Raw genomic sequence first — 13,805 nt, forward strand, 5'->3', positions numbered from 1 at the left:
TCCCAAAAAGAATAGAATTTAATCAAGCTAAACCTTTCAAATTGTGGGACCAACTCATCATAGGTCTTAACCCCAAGGCTAGGGTTTTTTTTTTTTTTACCCCAAAGCCAGTTTATTTCCATAATCTCGACCTCTTGTGCCCTAATTCAGCATGTTTGCTGATTTAGGGCCATTACCTATATTTCATTTTGTAAGTGCTGTGACATATAAAACACCCTTATTTGTCAAATTTTGATGAGACAAAACAATTTATAGTGTGACTTATTCATATGATGGAAAGTTCTGTCATTTAACACACTTGGCTATGGTTATACAGGTTTTGCCTGAAATTTGTCTAACAAGTTAGATAAACTATAAAGAACGATAGAATGAGGCGGTGGCTCTGTTGTATTCGTCAACCTGAAAACTCTTACATACTTACCGACAATGAAATTGAGAAAAGCCCTTGGGGCCATGGTGATGGTAGGCCATTTGTCCTTACAATTTACTCATTTGCAACTGGTCTGCTATAAAATGTTTGGAGTTTCTTCTATCTCGATTCCTTGGTAACAATTCTTGTACTGTAATCAAATGTTAAAATAGCATATATTGAATGATAAACCATGTAAGTAGGGACCAATGTCAAGGCATGGATTTTCTGTGCCTCCATTTTGTGTCCATGCATGTAACGCATGTATATCATGATCTGAAAAATGTGTCTGTACAAGTTCTTTTCCTTTTTAATTAGTGCATAATTAGCATTTTTCTTTTCAATTTAGCTGTACAATTGTAACTCTCATAGGCTGTTTGGATAGAAGTAAAGTTGTGTCAGCACGATTTGGGGCAAACAGCTTGTCCATGAATTGTCAAACCATTTACATGTAGGAACCTAGGAAAATGAGGACAAGGTGTCCCGAAAATCTCACTATTAGCAAGGATAATATGTCTTTAAAAAAACAAAAAACTGGAATAAACATTGAAGCTAGCTTATCCCTAGTTTGGTGCACATGGGAACACAAGGTCCCATGCACATTGTGTTACATGTGCCAAATTTGCAACCATCCAAGTTCAAGTGCCCCATGTATGCACATATGGCATCATTGCTCTTCAAGCGCTGAACATGTACTTACATGTATCAATATTCACATGTTATAAATGTTACATATGTCCCCATCTGTATTAAGCTCCCCATATATCTGCCACAGTCCATCTTTACTCCCTGTTCCAGGGTGTTTGACAAGCAAGGAACATAATAGCTAATCAAAGATAGGATGGCCTGGATAGCCTATCCAAGACAGCATGACATAGACTGTGTGTGATGACACAACTTTGCTTGCTTCTGAACAACCCCTAAATCTGATTCCTTAATATGATGGGCAGACACTAACCTTCGGCTCCGATCCAACCATGAGTTAATCTGGTCATCTGCCTCTTGATGTGCATAGTTCCCTAGGGGGAATGTGCTTTATATATATATATATATATATATATATATATATATATATATATATATATATATATATATATATATATATATATATTTCACACACCCATGGACTCAGTGTTGATGGTCGGTGCTATGTGGACCCGTTCCATTTTCTTATCAGTCGTATTTCCAATAAAATCTGGATGGAATAAATGCTGGATTGATGTCATGAATTTCATATTTTTAAGAGTATATATCTATGCAGTCGTTCTCTACTTGCTGTTAAAAATTTTCTTCACTTCAGGTAGCGAAAGAGGCTCAAAGCTGTTTAGTGAACCAAACACAGCACCACCAATTGAAGTACCTGAACTATCTTTAGAGGAACTCATAGAAAAGACTGACAACTTTTCATCAACGTCATTGATTGGCGAAGGGTCTTATGGTAGAGTATATTATGCAGCCTTAGACGGTGAAAAAGCTGTGGCAATAAAAAAGCTTGATGTTACAGCTGAGCCTGTGTCCAATGATGAGTTTTTGACCCAGGTATGTGCAAATTTCACAATTTAATCTTAGCCATCTAATCTCTTTGGCTGCAACCAAACTTGTGATATTGGATAAAAGAATTGAGGATTCATTTCATTGGTATTTGTGTCATGCTTTAGCTTTTGGTTTTGGTCGCCCAAATCTTACCATGCAGATCTTCCTGACTCCAGGTTTCAAAGGTCTCCAGATTGAAACATGAAAATTTTGTTCAATTGCTGGGTTACTGTGTTGAAGGAAATGTCCGCGTGCTATCGCATGAGTTTGCAACCATGGGTTCTCTACATGACATTTTGCATGGTATGATGTTTATACAGTGAGTTGTTTCTCACATTGTGCTCAGAATGTCTGCACTACTTGTTCATCGAAATGATTTAATTACATGTCAGCTCTGGTTATGAGTTCTTCCTTGTAACTGCAGGTAGGAAAGGAGTTCAAGGTGCACAACCTGGCCCAACCCTTGATTGGATGCAGAGAGTGAGAATTGCTGTTGATGCAGCAAGGGGATTGGAGTATCTGCACGAGAAGGTTCAACCTTCTATAATACACAGGGACATAAGATCAAGCAATGTGCTCCTGTTTGAGGACTTCAAAGCCAAAATTGCAGATTTTAACCTTTCTAATCAGGCTCCTGACATGGCTGCCCGTCTTCATTCTACCAGAGTCTTGGGAACCTTCGGTTATCATGCACCAGAGTAAGATTTCATGAACTTAAACAGTATTCATTGCTGCATCTCCCAATACTTATTTTCTTTCATTACGGTTTGAGCCCATAGCTTAACGGTAGACAGGGTGTGATTAATAATAATAATGACGACGACGATGATGATGATGATTCAGGTATGCCATGACTGGTCAGTTGACACAGAAAAGTGACGTGTATAGCTTTGGTGTCGTTCTTCTGGAACTTCTGACTGGCAGGAAACCTGTGGATCATACAATGCCACGAGGGCAGCAGAGTCTCGTTACTTGGGTGAGATTCAAACCATCAACATTGCTATTTATTATAGTGTCATATTAATTTCTGAGTGCTAAAAGTGATCATCGATAGAAAGTGTTTTGTCTAATATTGCTGATTTTCTTGGTCAGGCAACCCCAAGGCTCAGTGAGGATAAAGTTAAACAATGTGTAGATCCAAAGCTAAAGGAAGACTATCCTTCAAAAGGAGCTGCGAAGGTTTTCAATCTTTCACTTTCCCTTCAAAATTTTCTTTTCCTGGGTGCATGTCACATACTTTGGGCCTGTTTTAGTGCCTGTTGGGGTGGAATTGATCATAGGTCAAGCCATTATTGCTGGTTTGGATTCACAGAATCGAATCGGAAATGTAAATTGTTTTACACTGACAAGACAGCTGTTTGGATACTTGGATTCCAAATGGTAATAATTACTCTTATCCATGTTCAGATTTCTCTGGCACAAGAAACGGGGTGACAAGAGGATTCCACTTGCTATCCAAGCAGGCATCTCATTTTTGGAATCATATTTTCTAGATTGAGCATGGAAATTATCATTGGGTAATTGTTATCCATGGATTCTATATGCATCTGAATGCACCCTAAGATCTTCCCTTGTAGAATTCTAGTTGCAAACTAACATCTGCAAATACCAAATGTGAGCACCCCTTGTAATGAAGTGGTACACAACTGAAAGATCCAGTCTGCTCTTAGGCAGGTCCCATGGTGAATGCTCCCCAGCCCAAACATCAGGCCATTCTGCTGGGCTTACACTATAAAAAAAAAATAAAAATGAAGAGCTAAAAGATCATCAAAAGGTCCATAAGTCATGACAACACATGTGGGTGCTTGCATTTGACATTTTGCAGATGTACTCCTGCAAGTATGAGTCATTTTTTTCCAATGCATGCAGGCATTTGAATAAGGAATGATGTAGATCTAGGGTTTACTAATTCATATGCCTCTTGGTTATGAGGTCTAACCCATCGCCATGCAAAAAAAGGACTTGTACTACTAACTTATGAAAAGATCCATGGTTGTAAAAGAGGGGATGGCCCCAAGGATACTAACATGATTGAGCCAGCTGTGGGTTCTTTAGGTTAATCTACACCCACCATATATTAAGAATGTATGAAATCATTCATGCTGGGGATCATATTAACAATGACACGTTTGGATGTCCCTTAAGATCCAGGCCGATCCACCCATTTACCTTCCAAACAAATACAGACCACGTTTCAGCAGGCGGAAAGATAGTCTCTCTCAATTCCTCATAATCCCCGCCAACCCTGACACAGTGGAACGGAAACCCATTGATTCCACTGAAATATCCGTGCTACTTGTGATTTGAGGTGCATCCATGGTTTGAAATATTGTTTGGTACGATTTGTTTTTGGACCAAAAGGAAATGAGTCATCACACCAATATGGAACCGACTCTGACCGAATTGGACCCGTTTCAGTCCCCAGGCGAGTCACACTCTGAAACTATTACTTAAATCGATGGGTGCATCCAAAAACTCTCTAATCATGGGTACATCCAAGCACTTGATGAAGTAGTAACTCTGATTAGGAAGTGGGGGCCCTTTGATTTGTAATCAAGTTCATGAATATTGACAGAAATGTGTAGGACTATGTACCCGGCCGGTTCAATAGCTGATGTCATGGTATTTGTTACTGCAGCTAGCTGCTGTGGCGGCACTATGTGTGCAATACGAATTCGAGTTTCGGCCGAACATGAGCATCGTCGTCAAGGCACTCCAACCTCTCCTCATGCAGAAGCCTTACGCTCCAGCCCCTGCTGTTGCTCCTGAGTCTTAAGACATGAAATCAGCACCCCACTTTTATTCTCACTTGTATCAAAAGCCGCTGATGTGCATGTCTTGGTTTACATTGCCAGCAGGTTAGCTGGTTGATTTATTATTCTTTTTATTTATTTAAATTCAATATGGGATTTGGATGGTCATCTCACATTGCAGATCTCTGATGTACGTGCATTCTTCTTTCTTTGGGTGTAAAGTGGCTAAAATTGATATTGCATGAGTTGAATAGAAAATTTTCGGGCCTATAAAGTGTTCGTTTTCTTCTTTCTTGGGGCCCGTCTGCACTTATACGGTTGTGTAAAAAGGGGCCAAAAAGCCTTTTTATTTTTTTTGGGGGCAAGATGATGACGGTCTTTCTGTAAAATTCTATTTTATAATAAAAATACCTAATTAATATGATATTTACATTACGGTGCCTTTTTATAAAGTTATCTCATAATCTATATAATTATCATTCCACTACGTTCTTGCAGCCGGGTCAGTGGCTCAAGTGGGCCCATGGTGATGTTTATTTAAAATCCACTCTGGCCACCAGTTGTGTCACCCCATGTTAGGCCAAGGGCTCAAAAATCAGCTCCAACTGTAATTTAGGGGGACCACATAATTGAACCAGTTTACACAGCAATGCTTACCTTCCAAATTGTATCCATTAGTGTGGTTCTTGCGAGCCCCACTCATTGGAATGATTTTGGGCCATAGGCCTAAATATTTGTGTGGAATCTAATGTTGGAGTGGATTTTATATAATTATCACGATGGTGCTGTAAAAATTAAGGGTGGACATCTCTCTTCAACAGTTTCAGTTTTCATTTGGTGTGGTCCACTAGAATCATGGGTCAGACTGAATTTTTGTATCTGAGACTAATAGTTGATTAAATATCTAATGGCTAGAGTGGATTTTACATGAACATTACAGTGGTCATATATATATATATATATATATATATATATATATATATATATATATATATATATATATATATATATATATATATATATATATATATATATATTCTCACTTATATTTGGCAGGGCCTACCATGATGTGTGCGTGAAATCCACAAAACCAAAAGCGAGGCTAGCCAAAGAAAATAGTTGGTAGAGATACAATTGGGCCTAAAAGCTTAGTACCATTCGTAATTCATGTGGGCCATACAAAGAGAAACATTTTGGAGGACTATCATTGCCCTGTATACTGTTTCCAATCATGTGGTCTACCAGAATCACTGATGGAGGTGATATTTGGGCCCTTAGCCTGACATAAGGTGATGCACTTGGTGCCCGGAGTGGATTTGATTTCACATAAACACTACACTGGCCCCACACAAGCAGCTGACCCCATTTGCTCCCATGCCCACCCAACCACTATTGAAGAAATATGAGGAAATGTAGTGAAATGATAATTATATGGAATAACGAGGTAGCTTTCCCAAAAAGAATAGAATTTAATCAAATTGTGGGACCAACTTATAACGGGTCTTAACCTCAAGGCTAGTTTTTTTTTTTAAACAACCTCAAAGCCAGTTTAGTTCCATAATCCCTACCTCTTATGCCCTAATTCAGCATGTTTGCTGAATTAGGGCCATTAGCTATATTTCATTTTGTAAGTGTTGTGACATATAAAACACCCTTATTTGTCAAATTTTGATGAGACAAAACAGTTTATAGTGTGACTTATTCATGTAATGGAAAGTTCACCTTCAAGTGAAGCAAGATGGAAAGTTCACTTTCAAGATCAACATATAAAGTTGGAAAGTACATGACATGAAGATGGTACTTCAAGTTTAAGTTCTACTTCACTTCAAGTTCAAGATCAAGTTACAATTACAAGTCTACTTCAAGTAGAAGATCTACTGAACGCTACTGAAGATTCAAGTAATAATTTCAAGGTATATACTTCAATGTCCAATAATTACAGATATAGCTGACCCTAGAAAGATCCTAGACTTAGGTCATTTCATATGCTAATTAGACACGGGTTTTTATAATTTTGTTAGGCTTAAATTCGACTAGTCCAAGCCTAAGTTCGACTAGTCTAGGCTCTGGTTCGACCAATCCAAGAAATGCTTCGACCAGTCCAGGATTCAAATTCAAAAATTGAAATTTCCTAGTAGTTCCTCGACTAGTCTAGACACTCACTCGACCAGTCGAAGGGAGCTCGACTCGAATTCCAACAACTAAATTCATGCTCCCTCGACCAGTAGAAGGCTTTACTCGACCCGTCAAGCAAGCCCCTTGACCAGTTGAATGTCGGTTTTGTCCGATCAAGCCGAAAATTTGAAATTTGGTTGATTCTTAGTCTAGTCAAAGGAACCATTTTTCAGCCCATAAATATAAGTTTTTTCTCATTCTAATTCATTTAGAAAAGCCACAAAAAGCCTTTGTCACGCCCCAAACTCGAAAACCAGGCTCACAAAATTTTCAATCGCTGAATCCAACGCCGACAGCCTCCGTAGTACCCCATTCTCGGCTCCCGGCACCCATATACCAGGTTCCGATCCTGGGATCCTACAAGGAGGATTTTTCAGTATGAATTTTATTCCATAACAAGCATAACCCACGAACAATAACCAAGATGTCATCACAAATCCACTATGATAAAAAAACTTTAAGGTACAATGCTCATAAAGGAAAATACAATGATAATAATAACAGAGACTCCTGAAGCTCGACTGTACGCTCCTGCTCCTACTAAGCTATGGCTGCGTCCTGACATCACCTGCACGCATCAATCGTGCATAAGCTTATAGAAAGCTTAGAGGGTGGTGAGAGTGTGTGCGCAATATAAGCGTGCTCAGAATGAAATATCAGAGTAGTGCGGAATATACTGGCAAATCCATGAATACTATCAGTTGTACCAAGGCTATATGATGCAAGGCATGAATGCTATTAGCCATATCAAGGCCATGCGATGCGAGATACAACTCAAGCATACCGGTCCTCATCCAAATCCACATATCAATGCAACTCATCATTAGAGCATCAAATATCAGTATAGTTCTCACGCTGGACAATCACCGGGGTCTAATACACTCTACACCAGCTTGCTGCCTCTATCCGAGCGCACAACTGGGTAAGTGGAAGAGACCTCACTATCCACTTACTAATATTGGGCCCAGCTCATCGATAGCGGACCCATTCCTCAAATTGGTCAAACTCAACCTAGATATTGCCCCCTCAGTCAGGCGGGTAAGGTCACACCCCTTTCCAACCGACTACAACACAGTGACACAACCTACTTGTATATAGCTCTCGTATGCTTATGTATCCACTTGGTCTCGACGTTGGAGTCATCCTCTAGTACCATCGGGTTTAGAAATTTTCACCCAGGGATATCTATGATGCCCCAATGCTAGTAACAGTATTTTCGGTGTCCGATCATGCCGTCCACATTATGCTTGTGGAGGCTATGACCCTGATATCGCTAGGGCATATAGAAATTATATCACACAAATGCGAGATACATGAATCATACTGTCCAGTCATGCAACAATCCTGAGCGTACCGTGCACTCATGTGGAGAAACTCCACCTATCAAGGAGCCCCATAAACAATCTGCCCAATGGCATATGCTATGATCAGTCATACCTCATGTCATGTATACATATGATGCGTATGGTCATGAATCATAGAGCTATAGTACTAAGCATGTTATATGGCAATGATCTCTCTCCATAACAAGGATGGGCGTAGATGGCCTGCACAGAACCAGTCTAGGCCTAACAATGGGCCTTAGAGAGAGTTACAATGCGGACATTTAACCATCATTGCTCTTACAATGTGGACGTCAAACCATCATTGCTCCCAAGGCATGGCCCACCATAAACATCACTACATACATCATGGTGGAATCACATATCGCAATGGACCTCATATACATCACATTCGGCCTCACACAAAGGCCTCACATACATCTTACATAGGCCGTACTAATGGGCCTCATATACATCAAGTGGGCCGCATCACATGGGCCGCACCAATGGGCATCATATACATCAAGATGGGCCACATCAATGGGTTGCACCATCTACACCATTCATCTATTTTAAAGATCTTTTTAGAGCATTACCCAAAAATGAATCACATCGAAAGATCATCTAGACCATACCACAAATAACAGTGGAGATAATGATTTCCACCCTTAAAATTACCAAGGCCCACCATAATGTTTATTTTCCATCCAATCTATTCATATGGTCACAAAGACTTGGTTTAAGAGGAAGAGCAAATATCGTATTGATCCAGAACTTTTGTGCTCCCAAAAAGGATTTCAATGGTGGACGATCAATCCCTCACTAGTTTTTGTGGTGTGGTCCACCTGATAAATGGTTGGATATCATGCATACATCACAGTGTAGCCCACCATCCAGCTATCTGGATGGTGCGGACCAAACATATACATCAGGGTGTGGCCCACAGAACTTGTTGCTGCTACAAGTACAACAATTATATAGCTGGTGTGAGGTACACCAGCCAATCCACTCCCACCGTCCAAGATTTGGACGGTGTGGATGTACAACGCATGCATCATGGTGGGTCCCACCGTCCGAGGTTTGGACGATGTTGATCCACACGTACATCATGTAAGGGGGGGCCCACACGGATGGATGGATAGTGTGGATATTCACATATATCATGGTGACCCACAGAGCTTACTGCTGCACGTACAATAGTAGTTTGCAGCGGCTGCTGGCCCATCGTCCATCGGATGGACGGTTTGGATATACAACAGATGGATGGTGAGGGTGTGAAACACATATGGTGGGTCCCATCCAGATGGTCGGACGGCATGGATGAGATCCACTCAACAGTTGGGTCCCACAAACCTTGCTGACGACAATACAGTAGCTATATAGCTGCTGTATGATACAGTAGCTACACTCAATTCAGCGTAAGTTGGTCCACGTGGGGCCCACCACAATATAACATAATATATTATTATTATTATTATTATTTATTTTTAAAAACCTGCCAACGTCTAGGCCCTGGACAGCTTGGACAGCGTGACTGGTCCATGGATGGACGGTTTGGATGCACCACGCATCAAGGTGGGATCCACATCAGTGTGGCCCACCTGAGGAATCAAGTTGATATTTGTGTTTCCCCATCATCCAGGACCTTTCAAAAGGGGCAGCAAGGTGGCTACAACGTGGGCCCTGGTTGGGTCTACTTGGTGCTCAAGAAGGATGAAAAACATAGATCATAAGCGGGCCATAAAATCAGGGAAAAGAGAGAGAGAGAGAGAGAGAGAGAGAGAGAGAGAGAGAGAGAGAGAGAAACGGTGTGATGGAGGGGCCCGCCACTATGGGCCCCTCTAATACATACATCAATACATACATCGAGATGGGTCCCAAATGAGATCCATACCATCAATCAGTATGCCCCACGTGGTCCATCACAAAAACTGAAATCTAATCTTACAAACACTCACCTATATCACTCATTCTTTAGCTCTTTGAACTCCTTGGCTCCTAAGTTAGCCCTTTAAGGGTGGATGATGAAGGTTGGATGGTGGGGATGAGAGTTTTTAGGGTAGGGAAGTGGGCCGCATACTAGGCTTTCTCTCCTTAGAATTTTTTTCTCTCATGGAGGCTTAGAAATGGTGGAGAGAATGAGAGAGGAGAGGGTGTTTTAAGAGAGATTGAATGAGAGGAATGAGTGTGTAAGGAAGGGATTGGTGATGTAAGAGAGGGGACATGAGAGTTAACTTTGGGGATGAGAGAGAGATGGGTAGGGTATGGGTTGGTACTTGACTTGTGATGGGTTGTGTACTTGATTGATTGATTTGATGGGTTATAGAGATTCTCTCAGAATTTACAACGCGTAGCGTTTCTTTAGAAAATACGCGGATCCACAACTCTTAGCCTGGGTATCGCATCGGCGCGTGATACGCGGCGTTAGAACCGCAGCGACGACGTAGTTGCTAGGGTACAAGTTTCGAGTCGATTCGATTTGGGTTGATAAGGTACGACTTAGGGTCGCACGCAAATGTTATTTACGCATCACGGGTTGCCGAAATTCGATCGAGAGGACTGCAGGATTCTAAGGAACGGTACAGACTATGATACGGGCTTACAGCCTTCACTTTGAGAGGGAAAAGTCCCCATCATTTTCAAGCTATAGCCTGGTAATTTTAGATTTTTTATAACTTTTGTTTTTGTAATTCCTTTATCTTTATTTTGTGAATTTGATATTTTAAAGGGAGTTTTTACTCTACTTTGTGAGATCTAAAGAATTCAAACAAGTAGCACAAGGTTTGACTTAATTTAAAATCGGTTTAGAACCTAGAACCCTTGATTATGTTTTTTGGACATTGAACATCTATACATCAAGTGAAACAGTTTTACAGGCTACATCAAAGAGCATCTTGAGAAGAAGATAAGTATTCTTTATTTATTTTTGATTTCTTGAGATATTCAGAAAATCTCTGTATTGGTTTCGACTGAGATAACAAGAAAATCTCAGTGTGGGGTTTTAATTATGATAGCCCATTTGAAAACACAACTGTATACGTTTTAAGGTGAACCTGAGAAAACCTTGATTATTAGTGAACACCAATATCACGTGGGTTGTGATTATTGGGAGTGGAGTAGGTGTGGCTGTTTGAGAACAGTTGGTGTACACACCGAACCACTATAACTCCTAGTATTTTGTGGTGAATGGTGTATGTGATGTATATGTGTTGAATGATTGTAATCTTTTCATGTACATGTGGTGAATGCTTGTAATAGATACCTTTTTTCCTTTGCCACTTGTTTTAGTTCGCGATCTTGATCCTTACTACGTTCAAGAAATCAGGTTATCCTACCTAAAACATCTGTTTTTGGTGTAAGGTTGTCCTTTGAACAAGGTTTGAATCAATTTCTCAATATTATTACAATTGAGATATCTTATTGGTTCTGATTTATTTAATCTTTCAGTTCATTAGTTTTTTTTATTTGGCATAATCTTATTCACCACCCTCCCTCCAAGACTGAGAGCTCACCCTTTTCACATTTCAACCGTTTCCCATATGTGCACCGTCCAAATGATCTATTGCTCCCAGAGCACAACTGATAGTGCTCTCAGAAGCCAATCGATCAATTTGTGCCATTCATTAGGTTCATAACACATTTCATGTTTTACATTGCAAAAATCACAAAAATCCAACTTTTGCAATTGTCTGATGATATTGCCTATGAAGGAATGATCAAGATAGGCCCATCAACAATCTGAACTATCTCTTTGTTGGGACCCATCATTGATTGTTTATGATGCCAACCAGTTTTATCAGAAAATCCTAACAACCATTGAATCCTTGTCTTAGGTAACGAATGGTTATTAAAAAGAAAGAAGAAAAAAAAAAAAAAAAGAGTCAAACCTTTGAATGGATCCCACATGTATTTCCATATTGTAGACCATGAAATGTATGCAAAACAATAGTGAGTAAATGTATATAATACTTATATTATACAAGTATTTACTGATTGTTTTATGAAAATGTTTCGTACTTGGTATATTTTGAAAAATATGGCTTAAAGTCACATATTTCTCACCAGTGACATAAAAAATACATAATATGCATTTCATATTATTTCTTTATAACATGGCATGCTTAGTAAAAGGCATGAGAAAAGATTTGAAAGTAAATGGAGTGAAATGCCTTTTTGAGCTCTCAGGAGAGTCGTAAGAGTAAACAAAGGTGCTACTATGCATATATGTCCGTCATACACACATGGCACGGTAATGATACTCCAAAGTAAGCCCTTAATGAATTCACAACAATGGCTTAGATAATCTGTATATTTTACATGTTTCCTTTTACTATATATAGTAAATAAAAAAGGACTATGTAATATATAGTTATCGGTCAAAAAACATCTTTTGTGACTTACGTAGTGACTACTTTCTAAAAACAGGGGACAAAATACACCATTATGGTAGCTGAAATGGCGGATTCACCTGTTACATTACAATACCTTGTTCTTTATAATTTCTCTCTCTCAACAGGAGTTTGATACTATGGCAAAGTATTACACTTGATACACGGGCACGTGGAAATTGTACACATGCCATACAATAACTCAAATCGAACTGGCTAAATTATAGAACCCACTTGCTGGTAAGTCACGACCCAAAAATAAAATAGGTTAAGCTATCTTAGCCTTTGATTTTGATTTATGCACACTTGTTTATTTAAATACGACTAGTAGATTTTTCTCATTTTTATTCATTAAACAAAAGTCTGCTAATCAGATGGTGGGATTATCAAATAAGTTTAAACTTTAGTTCATGATACATCTAAACGAACATGTGGGTGAATTTATTTGAACTACTTGTATTTGGTGTGCAGTATCTAAGTAATTTCCAAGTGCTGAAGTATCATTCATCAAACTCTTACAGAGCGCGGAAGTTTTTTTTTTCACCAAGGCTACTATAATTATTTAATACTCTGGCAAGGTGATGATTAATACACATGGGAAAAAAAAAACTATAAATATTAAACAATGACAAAAAAAAATAAAAAAATCAAATTGGTGAAACATTCTTAACCCCGGATTTGTGGTATTTTGTTTGTCAAATTAAGATAAGGAGTTGGAATGTTAGCCATTTTCAGTTCAATTATCCACCAAATATCAACAAATCAGCTAATTGTATAATTAAATTTGTATTTCTTTTTTTCTAAATGGTCTATTTAAATTTAGACTCAAAATTTGGACAGTTAAATATAAATATAAATGATTTATCATTACATTAATAAAGCAATCTTATGCTCAGACATGACTTGCCATTAACCCAGGTTCCCAAGCAAAAGCTCTATGGGGCCACCATGATGCTTGTGTTATATCCACTCTACCCATCAGTTTGTCAAATCATTTTAGGACATGAAGCCAAACTCAAATGAGCCACACAAGTGAGGATTGATCACTCACCGTTGAAACCTTAGTGGGGGTTAAAGAAGCTTTGAATCGAGGTTATATTTGTGTTTTTTTTTCATCCAGGGTGGGAATTACGTTACGAATGGGTTGAATGGCATATAAACGTCATGGTGGGCCTCAGGAAGGTTTCAATGGTGGGTGTCTCTAACCCCATTGTTTCTTGTGGTA

General features: G+C 39.2%; 1 protein-coding gene across 1 annotated transcript; it reads left to right on the plus strand.

The window, feature by feature from the left end:
- The first annotated feature begins 299 nt into the window (after positions 1-299).
- On the plus strand, positions 300-5,050 carry LOC131246342 (PTI1-like tyrosine-protein kinase 3). The gene is made up of 7 exons (XM_058246365.1): positions 300-462; positions 1,710-1,948; positions 2,119-2,245; positions 2,367-2,640; positions 2,786-2,918; positions 3,035-3,121; positions 4,581-5,050. Exons 1-7 carry the CDS (start codon positions 369-371, stop codon positions 4,716-4,718), a joined length of 1,092 nt encoding a protein of 363 aa, XP_058102348.1. The 5' UTR covers positions 300-368; the 3' UTR covers positions 4,719-5,050.
- The last annotated feature ends 8,755 nt before the right edge of the window (positions 5,051-13,805 follow it).

The sequence above is a fragment of the Magnolia sinica genome, chromosome 5 (genome assembly GCF_029962835.1).
Source record: "Magnolia sinica isolate HGM2019 chromosome 5, MsV1, whole genome shotgun sequence".
In the NCBI taxonomy this organism is placed as follows: Eukaryota; Viridiplantae; Streptophyta; class Magnoliopsida; order Magnoliales; family Magnoliaceae; genus Magnolia; species Magnolia sinica.

What these genes read in the sequence shown, in the direction of transcription:
- LOC131246342 (XM_058246365.1), top strand. Translation starts at nt 369, where the DNA reads ATGAGGCGGTGGCTCTGTTGTATTCGTCAACCTGAAAACTCTTACATA. An exon ending in CCCTTGGGGCCATGGTGATG is followed by an intron (nt 463 to 1,709) that starts GTAGGCCATTTG and finishes TCTTCACTTCAG; the next exon opens with GTAGCGAAAGAGGCTCAAAG. An exon ending in TTCGGTTATCATGCACCAGA is followed by an intron (nt 2,641 to 2,785) that starts GTAAGATTTCAT and finishes ATGATGATTCAG; the next exon opens with GTATGCCATGACTGGTCAGT.